The sequence below is a fragment of the Panthera uncia genome, chromosome D1 (assembly GCF_023721935.1).
Source record: "Panthera uncia isolate 11264 chromosome D1, Puncia_PCG_1.0, whole genome shotgun sequence".
Taxonomy (NCBI): Eukaryota; Metazoa; Chordata; class Mammalia; order Carnivora; family Felidae; genus Panthera; species Panthera uncia.
In genome coordinates, this window is record NC_064808.1 from 59,346,916 (window position 1) to 59,373,262 (window position 26,347).

A 26,347-nucleotide genomic window follows, 5' to 3' on the forward strand; every position below is an offset into this window, starting at 1 on the left:
CGGGAAGGCATCTTAAGGAGATGAAGTCCTTGCCCATGCGGTACAGCAAGGAAGGGCGGAAGGACAACGGACAATAGAACGAGACCCGCTGGGCACCTACCCTTGCTCCTCTGGTTCCAGACACAGAAGCCTACTCCACACAGGCCACTGTCTTGTTAGGAAAGCCTCCTCCCACAGAGCCCAAATTGGCCTTTGTGTCATTTTCACCCTGCGGGCCCAGTTCTGGCCTCGGCAGCGCCACAGAGCAAGTGAGCCCCTCCTCCGCACGGTGGCACCTCAGACAACGGCAGACAGCCGCGCCAGGCTCAAGTCCTGCTTTTGGGGGGCTGGAGGATACCTGTCTGGGGTCTGTTATGAAGAGAACAATCTATATATATCTTGCTATTAGCCATTCCCACTGAGCAGCATGAAGGAATCAATCTTGGAAAGAAAAGCTTTAATACAGGATCCTGTATCTTTACCACTTCTTCCTCCCCCTAAAACATCAAGTTCAATCATCTCCATTCCCCATTCTTTGGGCTATAAAGGTAAATCTACCCAAAAGGCCTGATGTGAAGTCAAAGAGAGAGGAGAGAAAATAAGCTGTATTGCTCGCTAGTAACACCCGGGCCCAAAGGGCAACAGGCCTGTGCTTATGAAGCAAATGGCACCCGAGATGCTGATGCTGTGAGAGCTGAACCAGATGGGATAACTGAGGGAAGGAGGGGGTAATATCACCTTGGCTTCCATTTCTGACCTTTTCTCTACTCATGTCATGTCCATGTCACCTGCCCCCGAGCCCCAGGACATACAGTGCACATTTCTGCCATCGTGCTTTTGCCTGTATTTTCCTTCCACCCAAAATACCCTCGGCAGGCTTTACCACCTTGCAAGGTCATTTATCCCATCAAGTCTCACTGAGCAGGGCTCCCTTGTGCCTGGCTTTGTGCTCCGGACGAGCGTGCAGCAGAGAACAGACTTTAGGAGAGGGGAGAGTGAGCAACGCGCCCCCTAAAGAGAAGGGATGCCTCATGACCCCCTAACTGGACTGCCGCCAGCCAGCCCCTGAAGTGGGGTTTGTGTGGTGGAATGTCAGTCAGACATGGCGAGGAGAGCCCACACCAGTCTGCACACGTGGCACTCGGGGCCCCAGCCCGCCTCCATCAGCACTGCCCAGATAACCCCGAGAACTGGATGACCCAGGAGCTTCTGGACCAAGGACTGCGATATTCCAACAAGCAAGCACTCTGACAGCTGCCTTTTGTAAAGCAGCAATTAAATTTAGCAGCGTTCTCACCGAACTATCACCACTTCAAGCAAGGGCTCTGATTTTTTTTTTTTCTCAATCCAACATCAGCTGCTAGTGGAGGTGAAAATGTGACCTACTTACAAAAAAAAAAAGATAAAAGAAATAAAAAGAAGGAGCCCTCAGTGCTGAGCATGTTGTCGTAGCAGCTGCACAGAGGCCGCCACACCCCCACGTCCGGGTTCAGTTTCCTCCTTCCTCCTTCCTCCTTCCAAAACCTGGGGAGGACATTACGGGATCATCTACTCCCACCCCATCCTGGGTTGAGAAACTGGGGTCCAAGGAAGGCTTCCAACAGTGTCCCAAGGCCACCAGCAAGGGAGCTCTCCTTTTTCACATGCCCTGTGGTTTTTCAGCATCATCTCTCATGGGAGTACTATTGTTCTCCCCACTTTGCAAATGAGGAAACCAAGGCTCCAAAGGGTCACCCAGCTGGGCTGTGGCAGAGCTGAGATTTCTGCAGAATTCCATGAGAACACCTCACTGCCTTAGAGAAAGCATAGTGAGCGGCACCCTTTCTCCGCGGGGCGGGCCTGTACCCACCGTGGAAGAGAGTCCCAGGGCAATCTCAGGTCTCCATTCAAATGTAAAACTAGTCCTGCTTTTTTGTACTGTTAGCAAGCCTGTTGTGCCCCTTTTCCAAACGCCTATTTGGCAAGACAGGTGCTTGAGGAGTCCTGGAGATAGGAATCCGCAGCTCTTCCGTGATACCCCGTGTTTGCTTTTCACATAGAGATCCAGAACGCCGGGGAGCCTGTCAGTCTTACCTGGACAGAGGCGACTGTCAGTGAACCAAAAATCAACTTTTGTCTGAGTTAAAGAAATGACGCGAGGCACTTTCTGGTAATGACTCTTCTCTAGGCTGCTTCCCTGTAACAGCGACACATCCCTACAAATGTCTCCTGACAGGTCTCCCTGCTTGTTCTGTCGGCTGCCCCAGTGACTAACACCGGCCAGGAAGCCCGCAGGCACTGAGATGAGATGAGGCTGGTCCAAGGTCTCGGTCAAGACTTACAAATACTCTTCCACATGTGATGCTAATAGTGCTAAGAATATTATTAACAACAATAATAGTATCTACCTTTTATTGAGTGCTAAAGGTCCCAGACAGTAGTCTAAGTACTTTATGCAAATTATCTTACTGGAATTTGCAAGAGCCCTGTGAAGTAGCCACTATTATTAGCCTCGCTTTACAGATGGGTAAACTGAGGCTGATAGAGGTTAAACAGACTTGCCTAAGGTCACAAGACAGATGCGCAGCAGAGCTGAGATCTGAAATCAGACAGCCTAATTTCAGAACCCATGCTCTCAGCCATGCTGCTATAAATTCCTCCCATGTAAAATGGGGTAATCATTCCAGCCACACCCACTATAGGAGCCATAAGCAAAGTGGAAACCGAGGTTCAGACAAATTAAGCAACTTGCCCAAGTTTACACAGTCAGCAAGTGACAGAGCTGGACATGAGTGGGGTCTTTTGATTCTACACCATCTGTTCAAGCTGTGAACCCAGCACAGTGTCTGAGAGTATGGCCTTTAAAAATCCTATATTCTTTACTGGTTTTGGGACCCTGGCAAGTTGTTAACTTCTGTGAGCTTTAGTTTCCTCTTGTAGAAAAAACAGAAAATAAAACTTATCTCACAGAACTGGTGAGTGTTCAAAGATATGACATGATGGGCTTGGACCAACACTGGGCACACAGCAAAAATTCTAAATACCAAGTACTATGATAGGAAAGTTAGTGCATAAAGTTTAGGAACGTGAAGTCGAAAGAGGAAAAGAATTTAAAGGCATCAGCCCTAGAGCCTGGGTGCCTGGGGATGACCACTGTCCTGCCATTTACCAGGTGACGGTGGGAACTTATTCCAGTTCACAGGTTCTCAGTGTCCTCATCTGTAAATTGGAGAGAATAATCCACAGGGCTGTTGGGAGATTTGAAAACGAGAAACTACAAGCAAAGTGCTCAGAACAGAGAGGGGCATGTGGGCTGCAAACAATCAAAGCTAAGTGAAGTGCTCTCATTATGAACGACCACAGCAGCCCCTATTATCTTTACCACACTATGCCACACTGCCTTTTGTGGGGACAGCGTTTTAAAAACAATTAGCTGCTATAAAATAAAGCATTATTTGCCATGGCTGCACAAACTTCATGGTTTGACTTTTAACTAATCTTCCCCTCATTATCATGCTCTCCCTATTTTGTTCTGCAAACACATTTCTTATCTTCAGAAAGGAAAAGGCGGAGAGTGTTCCAATACTCAAAAACCATCACAGGGAGAATGGTGAGTAAAACAAGGCACGCATGGTCAACAGCTACCTCTCCGAAAGGGTGTCCTTTGGAGACAAAAATGTACATCACGTCTCTGGTGAGATGCCCCGTGGATTCTTAAAGGTCCTTCCTAGGTTACCCACCCAAACTAGAGTGGCCAAGTAACACCCCCCAGGGGGGAAGACAGCCCAGAGGCAAGGCCCCAGGCCCTGTAGCCTTTGTGGGTGGTGAATGCTGGCTGTGATCTTCCCAGGAGAGTAACCACAGGTGTCTCTGCAAATGAACGGAAACTTTTGAACTAAAAACCGAATGTCAAATGGATCTGTCAGGGTTCCCTCCAGATATGGCAGCCCAGAGCAGATAGCAGAGAAAGAACAATTCTTGCCCGCCCTGTTCTCGACTCCCCCTGTGCTGGTGAAGTGATAGGATTCTTATCTGGAGCTTGATAGGATGTAGAAAATAATTACAAATGAAAAGGTTATTCATAATTTTTAAATGAGTTAATTAGTAAACCCAGTCAGACTCACTCATTACAGTAATTAATAATTGATTATACTTGAAATTAAACACAATTTTTCATCAAAAATCTAATTAAGTATCTGTGCTTTTGCCTGTTGATTAGATCGGTTGGTCGGCTGGAAAAGTCTTTGTTAAGGATATTTGTGCTCGGCTGAGACAATTAATTTGATTTTTAATAATTGAAAGTTCCTTCCAAGTTAGTCATCACAGGCTGTGATTACGACCAAGCAACAAGACGCTCATCCTCTGCCCCCGGCAGCTGGAGGGGACCAGGCACGAAGGATGCCGCCCCAGCCCTTGAGGAAAAGTAGGAAAATGCACCTGCAATGCCTTCACCTGCATTAGCGTACTCCAGCCTCACACACATCCTCCTGACGTGATGGGTCGGGCCTGTCTTCTAGATGAGGAAGTCAAGGCTCAGGAAGAGAAGCGAGCTGCCCAGGGGTGAACAGCAGCCAGGTGGCAGAGCTGGGAATGGAATCCAGGTCTGTCAGAGGCTGGTGTAAGCTCTGAGTCTCCAGGGAACAAAGGCAACATTCCAGTTCTGCCTATCTGACCTGGCCCTTGCATATGCAATCTACAGTCCCGTCTTAAAGTTTCTGCAGAGAGAGGGTTTTACCAGAAGGATGTATTTATTCTATGTGAGGACACATTATCAGTGGACTAACCACTCCTAACATGAGACACAAATTCTCCTAAAGCCTACTCCTCCTCTCCACCCACATTGCTACTGTCTTAGCCGATGCCCTTGGCTTCTCCTGACCCATTTGCTGTGATGGGGCCTATTCTTCCTTCCTCTACGCTTTTCTTTCTAAAATAAAAGTCTGACTACATTCTGCCACTGCTTCCACTGCTTAAAACCCTTCAGTGGCTCCCCAGTGCCCATCCGGGAAGGTCCGTCACTTGGCCTCTGAGGTCATCTTCACGATCTTACCGAACTCTCCTGCATTAGCTCCAACACCCCTCAGATGCTTCAAACACAGACGATGGCCTTACCACCACACTGTCCTCTCTTAAACCTGAAACTTCCCTCGGTTTGACATCCACTCTCTGCATGTCTCCTGCCAATTTAACTCTGACTAGAGGATTCAGTTACATCATCATCCTTCCCAGGGAGCCTCCCCTAGTGCTCTTGGCGGTGGGTATTCCCATAGCCCCTGAGCTGCTTCAATCACGGCTAACACAGTTGTCTCCTTTCCAAAGCTACCAACAACAAGAGGTCAGGGATCATGTATTTAGCCCTAACATTTAGCACAGTACCTGGCCCAAAGGAGGTACCCTGCATGGTTTGCCGAATGAGAAACAGAAGTCACAAAATCATGGATGCAAAGACTGTCAGTGTTGGAAGGACAATCAAAGGCCATCCAGTGAAAAATCTCAGTCGGCACTGGAATCATCCTTGCTATGTGGTCACTGGGCTCTATCTGCATCGTTCCTATGACAAGGAGCTCACTACCTCCTGGTAGATCCTATCTAACTTTAGATTCCTGAAAACTGACCCCATAGAAGCCCATGGGATGTAAACAGATGAGAGTTTGCATAATCATACAAAGATTTATTCTTTCTCCCTGAACGAGGCTACAGTATAAACTTTCCAACTTCAATGTAAGTTGATGTCTTTATGTTGCAAACTACTTGACTCTCGATGAACAGGGACAGTCCTCGTTCAAACCTCTACTCATTTAGGAAATATGATAATGTCAGTCAAAAACAAGAGTTGCATTAGTGGTTACCAGGGACACAGCATTGGTGGTGACAGGAAGAAACTTTCATGCCGAGTGATGGTGCTTGGAACTGTATAGCCCTCACCTATAACCCAGTTTACAGCAATCAGGGCCCTTTCACAGGGCTCTGGCCTCTCCCAGTTTGGCTATTCCTTTTACCAACTAACACACAGTAGGGATGGCAAAGGCCTGGTGTGCCATCAATATTCTCCATTCTGGTGGCCATGATAGGTATTACTAATCGATCACAGAGACCCTTTCCCATTGATCCTGAATATAGCCTCAGGACCCTTCTTTTTGAGAGAGAGAGCGAGAGAGCGCGAGCACGCACAGGGGAGGGGGAGAGGGAGAGGGAGAATCTTAAGCAGGCTCTACCCCCAGTGAGGAGCCTAACACAGGGCTCAATCTCACGATGATGAGATCACGACCTGAGCTGAAGAGTCAGACGCATAACTGACAGAGCCCCCCAGGCTCCCCCTCGGGATCCTTCTTAACACAGCTTTCTAGACAGCATCAACTAAGCAATCAGATAGAAGGGAAGAAACACGTATGCCCACCTGGCCTTAAAGCCATGGAATTCTCTGTGCCAGTCGTCACAAGGGAGAGAGAGATCTGGCATACTGACGAAAGCTTACTATAGGTGGAGCTATTTAAGGCAACCTCCCTGTTTGAGGGGCTGTCGCCTTCCCGATTACTTGTAAAATCCACGATTCTCGAATGCTCAATCCATGCTCAAATCCCTTCTCCTGAACAAGCGGGGGCCCATGTTTCGTTCATCGTTCCTAGTGACTGCACATACTTCCTCAGCACACAGCCCTTTTTCATCCACAGTAACCCAGGGGGTTATGCGATGACAGGGTTCTTTTCCACCGTGGACGACACCCTGTCTTCCTCTGGCCTGTGCCAGTTACTTCTGTTTCTCTTTACCGGGCTTACACTGGAAAAGTCCCCCTTGCATACAGAATTATCTCAGAATTCCTCAGCATGGCTTCAAGGACTTCTCAAGCTGGCTTGACCTACCTTAAACCCGAGAATGACAGAATTCGAAGGCTGGAAAGGACAGAGGGTTAAGCCAACCCCTCTGGATGTTTTTATTAATGGGCTGATTTACAAAGAGGCAGCGGACTCTAAGCGGTGCCTACGGATCTCTTCAGATTAACATCTTCCCTGGGAGCAGATCAAAGATGGGGGTGAAGGAAGCAAGAAACCTGACTGTGGGGGGAATACGTCGAAAGAGCATCCAATGGGTGGCATCCTGTGGTGGCAAAGTAGGGGCCAAGAGGAGTTTCCTACATCGTGGAGGTGGCCTGGGGTCAGGCAAGAAGGCCAGTCAGTGCTGCTTGGGGTCTCCGTGCATCCCTCAGCCAACTCTCGCTGCTAGTGGGGACCCGCTGCTCCTCAGTCCTGACCATGGCTGCGCTCTGGACTTGGGCTCCCACAGTCCCCTCAGACCACCTCGTCACAGCCTCTTGTCACCTTGAGACATGCTTCCTGGCTGAGGTCAGCACAGTCCAATCTTTGGCAGTTTCCCTCCAACCCCAGGGCACCCCACATCTTTCCTGCTCCTCACTGCGGCTACGTGGCACTAGCAGGAGAGGCCTGCCTGCTGTCCAGCCTCTCCAACTGGTCATTTCATTTGTCATGACTCCAATCTGTAACACTGGCGCCACAGACCACCACCTCAAAGGTCAGTCTCAGTGGCTGCTTACGCCTACTGCTAGGCATCCAACACAGGACGGAGCAGCTGCTCAGCTTCCTTCCTGGTTACCAGCAGGGAGCAGAAGAGGGTCCCAGAGAGATGACCTTGACAGTTTAGGGGGTGCAGGCCAGCGCCCCAGGGCTGCGTGGCTCGCCACGTGTGCTTTGGCCGTCGGGGCGGCAAGGTGCCCGCGGTGCCCACAGCTGTGCTGTGTGCTGCCCTCTGAGCGAAGGGGAGCCGAGGGGAGCTGGGGCGAGGGAGGTGCTTACCCACGAAGTAGGCCAGCAGGATGACCAGCGTGGCTGAGATGACGATGGCGCTCAGGGCCGCGCACTTCCAGTTACAGTACTTGGAGGGCTTCTGGAGGTTGAAGGCTGGCCGGGCAAAGGTGCTGCGGGGCAGGGGCCGGGGCGGGGGGGAGTACACCGTGCTGGACGTCAGCGGGTACCCTGGTGAGGTGGTGCAGAAGAGTGGGGAGGTGCCTCCCGGCTTGAAGAGGAAGTGCCTGCGGGTGGAGAGAAGCCAGAGGGCATCAGGGTCCGCAGGCTCACTGGGACCAAGGTCAACCTGGAGGACAGAGGCAGCAATAGAAGCATGCAGAGGAGCCTGGAGAATCACCACAGAGAAGACAGGAGGGACAGAGAAAAGGAGAATCATGTACCAGACCACATAACAGGGCACACGAACACACGCGTCCGGGGAACACAATGGGATAGTCCTCCCTGTGGGAAAAACCACCCGGGGCCAAGGAAGAAGGTGTTACCGACTTGACAGAAGGCTGGCTGGGTGTGGAGATCCCTCTCCGGGGAAGGGCTGGGGTGGGGATGCTGTTTCTTGGGTATTATACTAGCTGTTCTCTAAAATTACTGGCGGTAACTAGGAATGTGTCTAAAATCCTGTTCTGCGTCCTGGAGCTAATGGAACCTGAATGTTTCTTCTCTCTCCAATACCTACTTTGCCAGTGTACCTTGGTGGAGGTATGAAACCCTTTAAACCGTTCTGTTTAAAGGGTGTTTCGGGGGTGGAACTCAGAGACCACCATTAAGTTTTGCCATGGTTGAGTCCCCCAGTGGCTGTTATACAACCGATGGCAGCAAAAGCCTTCAGAAGCCAGACTGCTGCCTTCCAAACTCCTCGCAAAAGCCGTGTGAGAGCACAGGTAGGCAAATGCATCCTCAGCCTAGCCATAGTCTTCAGGGCAGCGTGGCAGGTCAAAGCACATGGTTGTGGCCAAACTAGGTGTCAGGAAATCCTCCACAGCTTGTCTTTAACCATGGCCACGGGAGAATTTGTACACGTCCTGAGAAATGGGGTGCATTGGTTGCACTGCTTCCCCCTGAAACCTTAGAGCAATCTTGCACTCTGCTGGGGTGCAAGATGCCTCAGGTCACAGAACACATCCTTGGGATTACAATACATATGATATAGGGCCTATGCTGCATAAAAATTGCTATGAGATGTCTCTCAGAATGTCAGAGGCAGCCAATGAGATGCCGGGAGCTGCATATTAACAATGCCGCTGTTAATATGCTGAAGACAGGGTACTCCAAGGAGAAACTCTTGGGGATGGGCATGCAACATGGCATCGTCACTTCCCGCAGGAGAGCCCAGGGAAAGGTCTCAGGGTCTGCATGCGAGTGCAGGAGCCACAGGGACAGCATACACAGAGAGGAAGAACATGGGGATGTCACCTACCCGTCACTGTAAGCCCCATCATGGCGGGAGGCGCTGAGAATGTCCATCTCAATGAGGTTGTCCTGCAATGTCCCTAGGAATGGCTGCTTGCCTAGGTTTCTACGCACACATGGAGACATGAATGAAGCAATGAGTCATGCATCGATGAAGGGGGATAGTAGAGAAACACACAAAGTGGCTGTCTGCCGCGGCTGTGCGTGAGATCAGCGGGACAAGGCTGCCAGGCGATGGGTCTGTGTGCAAGCCACATGTGCGAGGGGTCTGCCTGGCACAGAGCATCCAGAGGGAGCATTCTCTGTACAAACCTGAATGTCTGGCAGTTGTGGCCATCAAATCACAGCTCTCACTGACGAAGACTGATTACGTCTCAGGCACTGAGCTAGGCATGATACATCCGTTTACTTCAAATGTTCAGAATAGGCTATGCAAGGAAGGTGTATCCCCATTTTACAGGTGAGGAAACTGAGATGTGGAGAGGTAACAGGATTTGCCAAGGTTACCAGCTGGCAAGGTTCTATGCAGGAATTTGAGCTCAGGTTTTCTGTTTCCAAAGACTGTGCGTTCTCTACTATACATAGAAAGTAGAAAGATGTATACTTTCTATACATCTGTTCAAACAATAGCAAGAGACACTTGGCTAGTCCAAAGAAAAAAGAGTGATAAGCATTTGGGGCCATTTTCTTCTCAAGCAGTGGTGCTCAAACTCGAGTAAGCATCAGAATCGCCTGGAGAGCTGTGCTTTGCTGAGGCCCACCCCAGAGATTCGGAGTCGGAAGATGGAGGTGGGGCCTGAGAATCTGCATTTCTCACAACCCCCCAGGTTGATGCTGACAATATTTAAAGTGTCACGGTCCTTTAGCAGAGCAGGGACCTCGGTGATGGCTGAATGGTGAGGGCGGTGCCCCTCAGAAGACAGATGGGGCATCGTGTCTTTTGTTCCCCCCATGTACACTGAGGGCAATGCATTTTGTGACAGCACCCATTTCTAATGCAGAATGGAGACAGACACACTTGCCCTCTGGGTCTCCATCGTGCCTGCTAACTGGCCTCATTCATATTGGAGTGTGCTGGATCCTGTTTCCTGATATTTTCACGCACTGCTGTCCCCTCACTTACAAACCGTGTAGTGCACAGTTTTAAACAAGCCGGTGATGGCTTCAGCCTACCGTATGCACCTCAAGGAAGGACTTGAGTGCCGAGAGCTAACTTTTGGGTTCGGCCCTGCGAGGGACCTTCCTGCTGACTTTGACCAGGCCTTGAGCACCAGAGAACCCCAATTCAAGTCCCTTTTCTGCTGCTTTCTTGCTGTGTGACTGTGTAAAAATTTCAACCTCTTCCAATCCTATACTTCATCTGTAAAATGGGGATAACAATACTAAGTTCACAAAGTTGATGTAGGACCAACTGAGTACTGTTGGAAGTATCTGTAAGGGCCAAACACATATCATAGAAGTTCTAATGCCAATTTAGGAACATTAGTACTAATTTACATAACATTAGCACTAACACTAACAAATATTCTAGAAGTACTAATGCTAACCTGCCCTACATCTACCATAGCTTATTCACTGTTCTAGAACTCTGTATCTAACGTAAATGTTAGTCCCCACATTACAATGTCAGCACTATCATTTTTGCTTTGTAGGCTGGCAAATCAAAGATCAGAGATGTAACTTTCTGAAGGTCCTATCACGGAGTAAGCAAGCGGCAGAGCTGGAAGAGAACGCAGGTTTGTCTGATCCCACAGCTCACAAGCCCGTGTCACCGCCTTGCCTGTGGGTTTGCCCCCCAGGGCTGGCCTTACATACCAAATGAGGAGGGGCTGTTGACACTTTCATTAGCGCCCTCGGGGACAGTGGGAACACAAGGCAACACAGTTTAGCAGCCGGAGCCACTGAGAACCGCCGTGGTGGTGGGGACCTCCCCTTTGAGAGCATCCTGAGCTGTCTGGGCCCAGCAGCCTGGGTACCAGGCTGTTCTGGCTGTGTTCATGGCCCCCGGGGCCTCCCACAGGGTCTGAGAGGAACTACAGGGGTGCGGAAGTCCTTCAGAGTGGCCTCATTTCTGCCCCCACCCTCCACAGGTGGTCTCCTCATGGGAGGCCTCCTGTGATGAGGGAAGGCACAGAAGACTCTGCGGTCAAAGAGGTCCCAGCTCCGTCATTCACCGGCCATGAGGTGGTGAGTCTATCTCTCTGAGCACTCATAAACTGGGATAATCACTCTCCTTATAGAAGCTAAAATATAATTTAGATCATGCTACTTCTCTACTCACAACCTTCCAATGGTTTCCTAAGAATAAAACCATGGTCCTTACCAGGGTATACAACGTCTGGCCCCCTGCTACCTCTCCAATAACATTTTTTTGTGCTACATATACCCTGGCCTCCATGCTGCTACTCCAACCAGCTAAAGCCTTTGCTGTCATTTGCCTGAATCACCTTCCCCCAAGTATCTGCATGGGCCATTCCTTCCCTTCTCATGGCTAACTGTAATAGTTCCCGTCCTGCTCTTTCTAATTACCCCTGGCCCCTAGCACTGCTTTAGTTTTCCCCATTGGACTAGACACACGCAGGTATGCACACACACACACACACACACACACACACGCACGTCTTTTTCCTATTGCAATTCAAGTTCCGTAAGGGTAGAAATCTTACCTGCCTTGTTCTCTGCCTTGTGCCCAGAGTCTACAAGAGCGCCTGGTACACAGTAGAAGGCACTCCATAAATATTTGCTGAAGACTGTGAACGATGGGGTATACGAAGGGAGGCGCCCCTGGCATACTGCAGGCACACAGTTGGTGTTTAATCGAGGGGAGCACAGGTGGTGTTTTATTATTATTTCCCTCATTCCCTGTAGTTCAGGAGGGAATTTCCAGTCTTTCTACAGTCCCTATGGCCCAGCCTGAGCAGGCCCTAGCCACTTCTGCCCAGAGGCCCAGGACGAGCTCTTGGTGCCTCCCTGGGGCCAGCAGCTGGCTGCATGGTACGCTTCTGCGTACATCTGGGAGGCTGGCTTGCATCGCTAGGCTAGGACTGGGCTCTCAGAGAGTCAAACGTGTACCTTAAAGCCCATCCAAAATAAATATATTCAGGGAAAAAAAGACAAAAAGGATAAAAATTGAAATGTTAATAGTGAGATTTTCCAGTGTCTGGATCAAGAGTGGTTTTTATTTCTACTTCTATAATTTAAGAAAAGAGAGCAATTATCTCTCAAACGTGCAGATCTGTTAGGACAGGGGAAGAGGCAGTGCACTGGAACAAAGGGTTTCTGGAGTGAGACTATGCCAGATTCCCTGAAAGAGCTTTCCACGTTGGCGCTAACTCAGATGTTAGCCATTGAGATCACTCGGGAATTTGGGGGGACGCTAGCACCTGCTGAAAATACTGCCAGTTTAGAATGCTACTGCTGACTTGAAATGCCCCTATTCTGTGCTTCTGAAACTTAGTTCTGAGTCGATGAGGCCTCTTTGATTGGTGAGGAAATTGAGACCCAGAGAGACATGTGTCCTGCTCATATGCGCAGAGCAACTTAGCGGCAGAGCTGAAACTAAAGCCGAGGTGTCTGGGCTTCTAGTTCAAGGCTCCTCCCCAAATTTCCTGCCCATTTCCCGCTCCCAACTCTGAGATTCCAGTTCTTCTCCGGAAAACAAAAGTTACAAGGCTCTCCTAATGACGGCCCATGCTGCCGAGGCCTCCTTAAATCACAGTCCTGCCTGGTCTCCAGCTCGCTGCTGTTGGGAACTCGGGTGTGGACCCTAGATTCATCGGACCCGCACACCGGTGGGTACTGTTACCTCATTTTAACAAATATGGAAACTGGGGCCCAGATTGGATGAGTGACTGCCCAAGGTCACACAGCAACTGAAAGGTAGAGCTGGGACTGAAAACCACATTCCTCCAACCTCACTGCCTCCAGCTGCCTCTCAGGAGAGAGTTGCTGAGTCCCCGGAGAGGGGATGTAGTGAAGCGCATTCTGCTCTCACAGCTCTCCTTGCAGTGGGGAGGGGACCGCCTCCCCTCTACGCCTGAGAGGAGGCCTCGGGCAAGTCCCTGAGCTGCCTGCAGGGATTCTAGGTCCAGCCCAGGGCAGGCAGAGCTCGCCTTCCGAGGACAGAACAAATAGCTTTTGGGAAGGACGTGGCCGGAAAGTCACAGTGGCCAGGTCTTCAGACTGCCTTGCTCAACAGCTCATCTCACCACGAGCCCGCTGTCCTGGCCGTGCTTCACCCACAAAGCCCTGGGGCAGCCACCCAGCAGAACAGGACATTCTGCTACATGCTATACTAGCTGTCCAGCTACATTCTATAGCTGACACCCCCAAGGTGTGCAGGGCGTCAGAGATTTGGCCAAGGCCCCATAAAGACTTTGCGATAGAGCCAGCATTTAACAAATGAACAAAAGCAACAAAAAATGAACCGGGTCTTCCAGGTCACAGTGATCCTTCCGAAAGGCCAATCCTATAACGTTACTCTCCTATTTCAAAGATGTTCGTAACTACTCACCCCACTTCTGCCACCCTCAGGCCCCATACCCATCTCTTCTTCCTATAACTCAAGGCCCTCCATTGCTGACTCTCATTTACATGCATTTCCATGAGGCCCATGTGCTCCCGTGTGCCCCAACTCTTAGCCATCTCTCCAAGATACGAAGCTCTCTCAGCTCTGTGCTTTTGCACAGCTGTCCCTCACCCGAGAATTCCTTTCTCCCCTGCAATCTCCTCCCGATGCAGGTCCAAATAATCAGGAGGGCAGCCCTGGAGAGCAGCTAGGTCCTCTGGAGCCAGCTGGCCGGGGTGTGGATCCTGGCCCTGCCACTTGCTGGCTGTGTTTCCTTACGCAAGTTACTTCACTTTTCTGTCTTCAGATTCTTCATCTCTAAAGTGGAGATGATAATAAGACTACCTACCTGTGCAGAGCAGTTACCATGGCAGTCCTGACTGAGGTTTTCCGGAGGGTTCCCACCATTAACTGGCGAGCGGCTGACTCACTGTGTCTAAACTACGTGTACAAACAATATGGTTTATGCCAAACACCTGCTTTCCTTCTGGGTGTCTGAATTTGGGCCGTTGCCAGGCATAAGGTGCCTGTGTGACCAGTTCCCAATAAAAATCCTAGGTGCTGAGTCTCTTACGTGCTTCCCTCTAAGGAGCCCCAGTAAGGGCCCCATGAGTGTTTGGTATGACTGTTCCTTGATGCCCCCATACAGAGGGAGCCACACTCTCCTCTCTGCTAAGACCACCCCCCAAGTCAGAGCACTATCCAAAGTGCCATCTTCGTTCATTCATTTATGGGTCTGCCTTCCTCATAAGACCATGAGCTTCTTCTAAGATAGTGGCTCTGTTTTCTGCATGCCTGGGACCAAATCATCAAATGACAGGGACAACTGTCCACCCCAATTTCCTGCAATGCTCAGGAGTTGGCCTGGCCCACTAGAAGGTACTGTGTGCTATTCTGGGAACTATACCAAGCCTGGGTTGGAGACCACCACGATGGCCTCCCATCCCTGAGGGGTAGACGGGGCTATTCCCCTAATTGAGCATGACCACACAACGGGCCTCAGGCTCCCAAACCAGGCCTGGGATCAGATGAGCTAGAGCAGGGGTCTGGCAGCCTCGTGCTCTGGCTTCCCCTTCATCTGACAGGAGCCTGACAGGCTATTAATCAGACAATCCCTATGAAATCAATTAAGCATTTGATGCTACAGAGCGTGAAAGAAGTGGACCAGGGTATAGTGGACCCTGAACACATGAATCCCACCAGAATGGACCACAGATGCACTAGCAGACCTCAAAGCAACATGTGACCCCCAGCTCTGGGAATCACAGGGAGGCCTGGTCTCCCCCTGGGGACTCCGTTAACCCTCGGAAGGTGCTAGAGGCAGTGGGTTAACCAAGTCCTCCCTCTCACTTGCCCTCCTGCCTTTGTCTCCAGCATGAAATCTAACCCCCTCCTGCTTATTCTGCCAGCTGTTATGCTATTTTCTCAGCTATTTACTTTTGACTCTCAACATAGACTCAGTGCGACAATTACAGAAGGGCCTGTGACTGTTCCTCTGGCATCACGGGGCTCCCCATTCGGGTGTCGCTTGGTTAAAGGCTGTTGGCTACAACCGCCTCAACTAGGCCCTGCTCCCTAGGGCTTTCAGGCCTCTGCTCAGGCTCTGCCTCCCTCACACCCCTTCTTCTTGGCTCCACGTGGGGAATCCTGCCTGCTCTTCGACAGTCCGCCCCACAGCACCAGGTCCACTGAAGTCTTCCTTTTCCCCACTCAAGTTAGGTATAACATTTCATTCATCTGTTCCATTGTTCATTCATTTAACCTGCGTGTTAATATTTTTCCAGTACCCATGATGTGGCAAGCCCTGTGCTGCCCGCTGAAAATCCGGAGGCAATTAAAACACAGATTCCTGGTATGTGCCTCTATCACAGCAGTTGCCCTAGTGCAAGAGTCTGTTCTCTTAGACATATTGCCCACTGGGCACACAGTAGGCATTCGGTGACTATTTCCTGAGTAACAAGCACTACATGGTAAGCAGTTGAGCACTTACTGCGTGCCAAGACATTTTCAGACCTGATCATATGTAATTGCTATCACAGCCTCAGGAGGCACTACAGTGGGTTAGAAGTGGCCGAAAATCCTTTGGCACTCTCCCCTTGAGAAGTCCCTCTCCTTGAAGCTGGCTGGCCTAGGACTGCTCTGACCAACAGAACAATGGCAGGAGGGACACTATGCTGTTGCAGACCAAGCCTTTAAAAGGATCGGCGACTTCTGTCTCAGTGCCATGGAGCTCTGAGCCACTGAATATGAAGTCCACTCCCTGCTGGGAAGACTGGGAGGAGAAGTCCTGAGACCATGTTAGAGGGTGAGGGTCCGCTGAGCCCAGCTACCCAGCCTTCTTCTCCAAGGCTCAGGCATGCGAGTCAAGCCACTTGGCTCCTTCAGATTGCCCAGCTAACAGCTAATACCACTGACCGACCCTAGGTCAGGAAGACCCAGCTCTTCCTCAACTCCCGACTCACACTGTGAAGTCTAATCAACTGGTAGAGTTTGACAGTCATTTGTTACGCAGCAATAGAGAATCAGAACAGGAAGTTACTAAGATGTTCTCCCTTTTAGAGATGAAGAAATTTAAGGTCTAGGACCACAGCCAGTGAGCGACAGGGTAGGGATGTGGGCACAGGATCTGCCTGGCCCTAAAACCTGTGCTATGAACAACTAGCTTCAGTGAAAGGACCATCACTTATGTACTCAGAGCACTGGGGCCAAACTTCCTTCTCCAAAGTGGAGAAAAAGGTGCAATCTCCTATTTCCTCTCAACTCTTCGGGTGAGCAGGAGTTCAATAAATATTTTTTCAAGACTTTTTTCTTTACAGGGTTGATATGGGAAGATGATGTATATGAAAAAACATGGGAAATCATTTTTATAGTGTGTCTTTTAATGCCAGGCACCATGCTTTATGTTTCTTATGTGATTCACTTCCTTCCAATCGGAGAGGCCTGAGTTCTTAGCCCAATTTACACAGGCAAATCGAGGGTCAGGGATGTTCATGAACTTGCTGGGCCGGTAACTGTTAAAGCCAAGACAGGAATCCAAGTCCTCTGACTGTAAATTCTGTGCTATTCCTATCTTACCACGCTGGTCAAAATTATCTGCAGTTCTATCTGCCAGATGGGGCACCAACCCCTCTTCAACCTTGTTGGTTTTGTGCCATCAACCAGGAAAGGTCAGTGTTAAGGCCCAGAATTCTGAATGTGTTACCGACTGTATTAGGCACGTCTCCCGGTTTTAGACCATCTTTAGCTGCACAAAACTCTGGGGTAACAGAGGAGACCTACCTCAAACATTTCATCTGGGTCTTTAAGAGTAAGTAGGACTTTGCAAGACCAAGAAGTAAGAAGGAGGGCAGCTCTGGCGGACAACTGTACGAGAGCATGTGCAAAGGCACAGAGGCATGAAAGGGGTGGGCATCTTGGGGAAGACTGATAAACACACACACACACACACTCATACATATATCAGATGTTAAATATATATATCTGTATAGATTTACATAAAATAGTATATATGAATATATATATGCTGGCATGTTAACGATGGTTACGTTTGGTGGTAGATAGAAGTGATTTTCTTTTATTTCTGAAGTGCGATAAAGTAGAAGGAAGGACAAAGAAAACCAAGTTCCGTGTGGTTTGTACAACGGACGTGGGAGGACAGAGGGTCAGAAAGGCAGGTGTCGGCTGGCTGATGAGGCAAGAGAGGTCAGCTGGGACCACTCTACCAGGAAAATGCCCTGCTGCTGGTCCTCTATCTTCCTTTCCCTTGAAAAACCCAGAGAACCACCTACTTTGATACTAAGGGATAAAAATGAACATCCAACCAGAGGGAGTGGCTACTGTGTTCCATGCAGAGAATCAGAACCATCGATTATTTGCTGACTTCTTTCAGCCACGTGCAGTCATTCAATAAGCCCACGGGAACTAATGGGGATCTGATTAAGCTACCCTGGGTGGGATGGCATATGATCATCCAGCTCTGTCACTGATGAGAGCCAAGGAGGCATGTCAGGAAAACTCACACATGATTTTAGAGGAGGTCAACAAAAACAATATTAATTAAGAGACTGGGGGTGGGGCGAGCTGGGCTGTATCTCTAAGAGATTAGCTTTTGGAAAAGCGATTCTACAGGAGTAAAAGGGCACAAAAGGATGTTGATTTTCTTTCACTGGATCCCACAAGCTCAACGTGCAGATGTCATAATGCCAGATAGTCAGATGGGTACATGTTCCGTGTGTAAATTAATTTCACCTCTTTAAGTGTGGGATGACTTTTGTCCTCTTCGCAGATAAAGAACAGGAGTTTGAGAAAATAAAATCTATGTTTCCCCACTATTTAGGGTAGAAGATGAAGAGGTTCTAATTGTGCTAGACTGGGACACTTCATCTCTAGAGAAAGTAGGGAACGGCTATGTCCCCCAAAGTCAACAGAGGGGTAAGAATTATGGGTAAATCTTTTTTTAAATTATTTTTTTTATTTAAATTCAATTTAGTTAACATATACGGTGGTAAAGATTTCAGGAGTAGAATCCAGCGATTCATCACTTACATACAACACCCAGTGTTCATCCCAACAAGTGCCCTCCTTAATGCCCATCACCCATTTAGCCCATCCCCCCACTCAACACCCCACCAGCCACCCTCAGTTTATTCTCTGTATTTAAGAGTCTCTTAATAGTTTGTCTCTCTGTTTTTAACCTAATTTTTGCTTTTCTTCCGGATTATGGGTAAATCTAATTTTTGTCTTTATATCCTTCTGCATTTTCTCCAGTGAGTTTGTATGCCTGTATAATCTTAAAACAAAACAAAACAAAACAAAACAACCCCTCATTTTCATTTTGGTAAAATAGTGACTAACCAGAGGGAAGGAGGGCAGCTACAGAACTGATGCTGACTGAAGTCCCTGGAGGGAAGGGAGCATTCTGCAAGACTGGAAGGATGCAGAGGTGGAGAGGTCCAGGCCAGGGGAGACCAGGAGAAGGTGGCTGTGGTGTAGGGAAATAGCATTGCGCACTGAGTCAGGCATCCTGGGTTCACATCTTAGACACACATCCACCGTCTATGTGACCTGAACTAGTCACCGAGTCTGATTCTCAGCTTCCAAAACTCCCAAACGGGATCACAAATCACAACAAGGCCTTGGTAAAGTTGTGAGGATTACATCACATTTCAAGTATGAAAGGTCTTGTAACCAAAAGTTGATGGTGTCTCAATGTTAGGGATTATAGGGCTTGGCGAACGGTGAGAAGTCCGTGGGAGGGAAGGAGAGGAGAAAGGACAGGGAGCCTTCCCTGAGCACCCACCACAGGCCAGGCAGGTCCCAGGCCAGGCACAAGGTGACCAAATCACAGTAGGGAAAGGCGGAGATGTGGATCCCAATTAAACACTGATCAGGAGCCTACCCTCTGCCTCCCCGTGACACACTCAGCTCTCATCTCCTTTTACAACAGCCTCCTCCAGCGAGCAGCACCCCCACCGCGTAGACAAGGAAAAAGGGCACGCAGGGGCTCATACCTTTGTCAGCGGCAGGCCAGCCCTGGACCTTGCGGCTGCCCGATTCCCAAGCGCCCGCTCTTCCTGCCCCACGCCCATCCCACCGCCTGGCTCCCCTTCTCGAGGGCGGCCAGAGCTGCTGCCGGACCCCAGCCTCCCGGACCACGGCCGTGGGGGCACACGGAAGGGCCCCTCCGCCCACCCCCGCTGCTCGGCCCCGCCCCTCCCCCGCACCTGGTCTCCAGGGGGATGTTGCTGTTGAGCAGCCAGTTGTCCTGGGCGTGGGCCGGCTCCTGGGCGCCGCTGGCGGGGGGCTCTCCGGAGAGCGAGTGGTCCGTGGGGGCCGGGCTGGGGTTGCTCCTCGGAGTGAAGTTGCCCCGGTTCAGGGAGTTGATGGAGGCCGCGTGGTGCTGGTTGGGCGTGTGCGCGTGCGAGAGCGGCGGCGGCGGCGTCCGGAGCCGCGGGTGGTTCTGCAGGCCGCCCGGGTGATCTAGGGCACAAACACGCGCGGTCAGCGGGGTGCCGGGCCACCGCCACGGCCGGGCCTGGTCCCGAGGCCCACGCGGGAGTGGCCGGGCGGCGACGGGCGCGGCGGACCATGCGTGTCCATACGGTGGGGAGACGGTACTTACTGAGTACCTACTATTTTCGGTGCTAGGGGCACATCAACAAAACAGACAAAATCCCTGTCCCCTTGGAGCTTAAATTCGAAAAGAGACAATAAACAAGATTAGAAAAAAAAAAGTAGCCTCTGACGTCACCCACTTCACACAGTTTCTTTAATACTTAGTGGGTGGTGTTTTGCAAGTGTGGTGCAGGACCAGCCCCTTCGATATCACCTGGGAATTTGTTAGAAGAGAAAATTCTGGATCCCTGGCCCAGGCTTATTGCATCATGAGCCCTTGGGTGGGCCCCAGCAATCTGATTTCACCAAGTCTCCAGTTGATTCCAATGGATGCTAAAAGTTGAGAAAGTATACAATGGTACACAGAAAATGAAACAAACAAGGTAAGGAAAACATGTAGTTTACTAAGGTGGTGATAAATCTGAGAACACAGAAAGCCAGGAAAGGGCCTGTGGCCTGGGTATGTGAGGGCTGTGGTGAAATTTTAGGCTAAGTGGTCAGTGATAGCCTGGGGGAGGGATGAATTTTGAGTAAAGGGAATGAGCTGAATTAAAAACCACCTGGGGGTTATTAAAAACCATCATTAACAGTTACTGAGCACTTACTGTGTGCCAGGCACTATTCTGAGCCCTCTCCATGTTTAAACTCAGCTGATCCTCATGACCCACTAAAGAGCAGGTACTATTTTTATCCTCACTTTACAGACAAGGGAATTAAGATACATCTTTTATTTACTCCTTTCAACTACTCAGAACAATAAGTATTATTATCACCAGATTTATAGATGAAAAATAGATTTCAAGATAAAGCCCACACAGGGTCTGGCAAGCCCTTCAGAGTGTGACCCACCCACCCTGCAGAATCCAACCCTACCTTTCATCATCTTCCTCCCTCTACCCTTGACTCCTGCCACACCTTTCCCCCAGAGGCCAAGAGGTCTGCTGCGGCAGTCTAGTGGCTAAAACCTTGTTTCTGATGAGGACGGTCCCCAGGAATGTGCCTCGTACCCTCTGAAGATGTGCCATGCGGTGCTAGCAGGAATCCCCCTTAATGGGAGGCATTAAGCATGGGAAGCAAAACAGGCAGAGAGCAGACAGCCTTGCACCAGGGAGAAGGCGAGAATAGCAGGGTCATTTGCTTTGTCCAGCCGTCCTCAGGCATCACTTTAATGGAGACGTTTGGAGCCTGAGACAGAAGCCAGCAGCAGAAGCACCCTCCTGGGTTGGCCGAGTGTCCCCCCTACCCTTGGCCTTTCAGGCTGCTGGCTGCAGTCCTCACGGCTCCGAAGTGGTGAGAGGGATTGGACCACTATGTCTGAGGCTTATCAGGAGGCCAGCAGAGAAGGGTGACCTAGCCCTTGCTCCAGGCCTCCCAGCAGGAGTCAACCTCCTTGTGGCATTTTTACCTAACGGATATTGATAGTTGCTGCCACTAGCACTTAACTGTGTACTTTTACAGCCTTAACTTTTCTAATGCCCACAACAACCCCTAGAGGGCAGTATTATTATCATTCCCATTTTAAGGACAAGGAAGTTGAGGTTTGCAAAACTAAGGGGTCCTTTATTTTATTTTGTTTTACTTTTTTTAAAAATCTTTTAAAGATTTATTTCTTTTTGAGAGAGAGCGTGAGCAAGCAAGGGGCAGAGAGAGAGGGGGACAGAAGATCCCAAGTGGGTTCCGCACTGACAGCAGTGAGCCTGATGTGGGTCTTGAACTCACGAACTATGAGCTCATGACCTGAGCTGAAGTTGGATGCTCACCCGACTGAGCCACCCAGGTGCCCCCCCCCCCGCCACTTTTAATTTTAGAGACAGCACAACTGAGGAAGAGGGGCAGAGGGAGAGAGCGAGAGAACCTCAAGCATGCTCCACACTCAGTACAGAGACTAACACAGGGCTTGATCCCACGACCTTGGGATCATGCCCCCAGCTGAAAGCAAGAGTCAGACACTCAACCAATTGGGCCATCCAGGCGTCACACTAAATGGGTCCTTATTAATCCAAAGCCTGAATTCTGTCTACCAACCACAGTGCCTTTGCATATAACAGACACCAGCCCGACTATCTCAGTCCATGGCCATAGGCAGAATAAAACCCCTCAGTTCAGACAGCAAGCATATGAGGGCTGGGTCAGAACAGGCTGGTCTGCATGCCTACAGACATCTGCTTTGTGACTAAGTCAGGATGCCAAGCTCTGGCTGGATAAGGCTTTAGAAGCACTGCCAAGAGTCCTGAAACAATGAGATTTTAATGTATAAGACCACTAGTCATATATCTAAAAACCTAACTTCTAGAAGGAAATTCTCCTATGAGGATAAGGAATATCCTGGTCCAAATCCTGTTTTTTGAAGCTCAGCTCAATTTCCACCTCCTCCAGAAAGTCTTCCTTGATCTGCCCTCCCCAAAGTTCTTTTTTCCTTGATTGAATGCTAACAGCAGGTAACCTGGACCATGCAGCTTTTCCTTCTCCCTTACAGCTGGGATACTTATGTCCCCATCTTGCCTCTCCTGGTAGGTATAAAAATCCCTGTCCCCTCTGTGCTGGTGATCACAGGCCCTACAACCAACCAGGTGCTCAGTATAGGCTTATTTAGTAAAACGGCTCTCATGAGTGGCTTGGGCAGTCTATCCAAGAGCATAAACCTAGTGTGGAGGACATTTGTGTGCCAAAAATCATAGCAGATCACCCTGGGCTGTCTAGACCGTGGGCCTATGTGGCCCTTTACTGACTTACCTGGAGCCAGAGTTCCAGGTGCATCAGCTGGGCTCTTTGTTTCCCTTCCCTCATCCCTTCCATTCTGAGACCACCAGGAAAGGGGACTTTGAGTTTTCCCAGGTTCCCAAGGGAGAAGATCTGTGTTTTGGGACTTATCAGTGGAAGATCACTCACAACCCCCAAAAGAGACATGACCTTCCTAAGGAGCCATTGTCTCCTCTGGTCTGAATGGAGTCTCCTTTCTGCTCCTAAGGCCAGGAGGGAGGATAGAGGGCAGGCAGAGAGGGTCCTTCTTTTCTCCCCTTCCCCCTCTCTCATATACACTCCCATCTAGACAGAGAAACTTAGAACCAGTTCGTTCATTCAACGTTTACTGGGTGCCTATTCTGTGCCAGGTCCTGTACACTGCGTGTTGGGAATGCAATGGTGGATGAGATAGAGATGGCCCAAGAGAGGCCTGACTCCCTGCTGGTTTCTACAAACTGGCTGGGTGGCCTCCAGTAACTCACTTTACCTCCCTCGTCCTTGGTCCGTGAAAGGGTGCACACATTCCTACGTCACCACTTTCTGGAGGATGAAAAGCAACGGCCCTTGCTCCAGTGCCAAGTCCTTTGGCTTCCGCTACTCCCACAGGGAAGGGACCACGTGCCACTCCTCTCCATAGCCCCAGTCAATATTTACGGAATGTGGGGGAGACAACAGCAAATTAGCTAGGTGGACTTCTTGCTCACGCAAGCAATGGCTTCTCTCCTGCTACCTGGGAGGAAGCGCTGGTACATTTGCAAAGCTGAGCTGTAAATTCCAATTTACACCCTCTTTTCACAGATACAGCCTCCAAGTATATCTCTGAATCAAGCCCAGATATGAGTCATTTTTACTGTTATACTGCACACCTCTGTTAGTAAAGGCCACTTGCTTATCTGAGTTTTGCAAGCCTGGTTTTCCAGGCAGTATTTTTGCTTCCTACAAGTTCTCGGATATATTTGCAGTTGCTGGTTCCCTCCAACACCTCAGACGCTTTTTTTTTTCTTCCCACTTTATATACCACAAAAATCCTGAACATTGACGCCTCCAGGAGCATCTCCCTGAACTGAGACATCATGAGGCTTCTTCAGAGTGCTCTTCCAAATAGTAGGTAATAGGAGGAGACTACGCTTTGATGTCAAACAGCCCTGGGTTCAAGTTTTGGCTTTGCTACTTATAAGCTCTTCGACATGGATCAAGTTACTTGATTTCTCTGGAGCTTCAGTTTTCTTATCATTAACTGGAGATACTACCCACCTTATAGGGTGATTACGAGAAGTAAAAGAGATAATGTATGTAAGGTGCTTAGCATAGTGCCTGGAATACAGTAATGAAAAGAAATGGTAACTATTAATTCCACGGTTACCATAAAGGCACGCTGAATGAATAAATTGTAAAGTGCTGACTCATCCCCGTGATAATCACAGTCCAGCATTTACAACAGGGGTTCCAAGGCAAAAAACCTTGGGAGAAAAAGGGCAAGAACATATCTGATAGACATGTGGTACGCCTTTGTTGCAGCTGGAGTCTATTCTGGACCACCCACTGGCTTCCAGCAGCCCCGGTCTAAGGAGGGTACCTGTGGCTCAACATGCAGGTCAGAAGTGATTAGAATGGCTGCAGCCTGACCCTCAAAGCAAAGTCAGATGAGTGGGGTCTCCATGACTTCCAAGGGCCCCTTTCTGCACCAGATAAGCATGTCAGAACGAATCAAGGTGATGCTCTGTCCTGGGTTCAGGTGCACGCTAAGGTACCCCTTGCCCTAAGCAGAGGGCACTTCAGGTTCAAGTCAATCAGCAACACTAAAGAGCCCTCTGTTGTGCAGAGACCGGAGGGTTTTAAGATGAAGATAAGCCCCAGCCTTGGCAAAGAGCTGGTGTCTACATGCTTGCTGAAGAAACATGTAAGAACAGAGGTCAGGCGTTTTCCAGATGCAGGCTCCTCCTGGGCTCCGTCTCTGACAAGCATGATTGAGGGCAAGTCACTTAACTTCTCTGAGCCTCTAACTCCTCATCTGTAAAATGAGTCTATAATAGTAACAGTAATAAAAGGAAGAGGGAGAGAAGGAAGAAGGGCTACCACAGACTGAATCCACGGAGATCCAGAAAAGAAACACATATGGTCCCTGACTTTGAGCTGCTCACAGACACTCAGATACTACACAAAATGGCAATCGTGACGAAACTGCAGCAGTTAATATTTATTGAGTACTTGCTACGCGACTGGGCCTGTGTTTGACTTATTTAATCCTTCCGATGCCCCTGTAAAGAAGGTACTATTATTACTCCCCATTTTGTAGAGGAGGAAACTAAGGCACAGAAAGGCTGAGTAAGCAGTTTGCCTAAGATTACAAAACCCCTGAGTGGTGCAGCCACCATTTGAACCGGGCAGTCTGGCTCCAGGGCCCATGCCGTGAAACACTCTCCTATACATATATGAAGTGAGTTGACTCGGGTAAAGAGCTTACGTCAGTCAATGCCTGTCACACAGTGAGCCCCTCCTCAAGCGGCGGCTCCCAGGATTCTCGTTGGCCTTCACTACATTGCCGCTGGAGCTCCATGGAGCACAGAGGCAGCTGCCAGACGGACCGCTGGGGCTGGGGGAGGAGGCTTCAGGAGAAATGATGTGTGACCTGTGTCTAACGGGCACACGTGAGGGGTTCAGGGGCCTGAGAGAGAGGCAGTGAGGCCCCCTGGAGCACTTGGATAAGCAGTGTGATGGCTGGGAGGGGCGGCGGCCACAGGCAGGGAGGAGACCCCGAAGGCAGGCCCAGATGGCGAATGCCTACAGGTGCCACATGAAAGAACTCGGCCTTCACTGGGAGGGTGACAGGGCGCCCCAGTGGGCTTTAAGCAAGGGAGTGCCGTGCTCCCTAGTGTTTGAGGAAGGTGTCCAGTGGCCAGGTGGAGGCTTGAGCCAGGCGGGGTGAAACCACAAGCAAGGCCCTGGGTGACTGCCGGATGCCTGCCTGCCAGAGGCTCCAGCTGAGTGGGTCATTATTCTTTCATAAGAGCACCCTCATGAGAAAAAGGCATGAACTTCCAGGCCTTTGGCTTAGGCAAGGAATTCGAACGTGTCAACAGCCCTGCGAGCTAAGGCCAGCAGTGGCTCTGCGAAAGGGTGCCGGGCCCGGTGCCCACGCTCCTGCCGTCAGGAGCCCCGAGGTCTCCTTGCTCCAGAATTAACGACGACCTGGCGTGCACTGCGCTCGTTCATCGGGTCCTAAAGGTTGTCAGACGTGAAAGATGACGGTATTTAATTACCATAAAACACAAAAACTCCAGCTGCCTGCGAATGCCATCAGGAAGAGTTATTTGGCTCCCATTAAAATGCCATCGAGCACCACTAACTCGGGACGGTGATGTAGCCGTGCTGAGAGCTCAGCTAATGAACCTTGGCCTGCACGACCAATTTAGAGAGGCCAGAAAGCTCTTTGTCACCACAGTCGGCAGCCGGGATCTGATGGCCTGACTTCCAGGCTCAGCTCTGCCTCCTTCAAGCTGTATAATCTCAGACAATCTATTTAGCCTGCATTTTAGTTTCTTCACTTGTCAAAGGCACATGAAAGCACCTTGCAAGCTACAGGGTCCTATGTAAGGGTTAGAGACAGAGATCACCAGTATGATCATTACCTTAGCCCAGAAGGAACACGGACTGTGAGGCCCCAGATGAAACCACCGGTTTGAGCACAAGGCTAGTGGCTGAATTTTTTGCCACGTTTCTTCGCTCGTTCGTTCCCTCC

The 26,347-nt window shown here is 49.9% G+C and overlaps 1 protein-coding gene across 1 annotated transcript in view; it reads right to left on the bottom strand.

Moving 5' to 3' along the window:
* Nucleotides 1-19,841, bottom strand: part of TENM4 (teneurin transmembrane protein 4) — a 233,189-nt gene extending 213,348 nt beyond the window's left edge. Inside the window, exons 1-3 of the mRNA XM_049640560.1 lie at nucleotides 19,787-19,841; nucleotides 19,476-19,731; nucleotides 7,767-8,002 (exon numbers count right to left, since the gene is read on the bottom strand). Of these exons, the coding sequence (XP_049496517.1) occupies nucleotides 7,767-8,002; nucleotides 19,476-19,731; nucleotides 19,787-19,841 (547 nt within the window). The remainder of the gene's footprint in view (nucleotides 1-7,766; nucleotides 8,003-19,475; nucleotides 19,732-19,786) is intronic.
* Nucleotides 19,842-26,347: the final 6,506 nt, after the last annotated feature.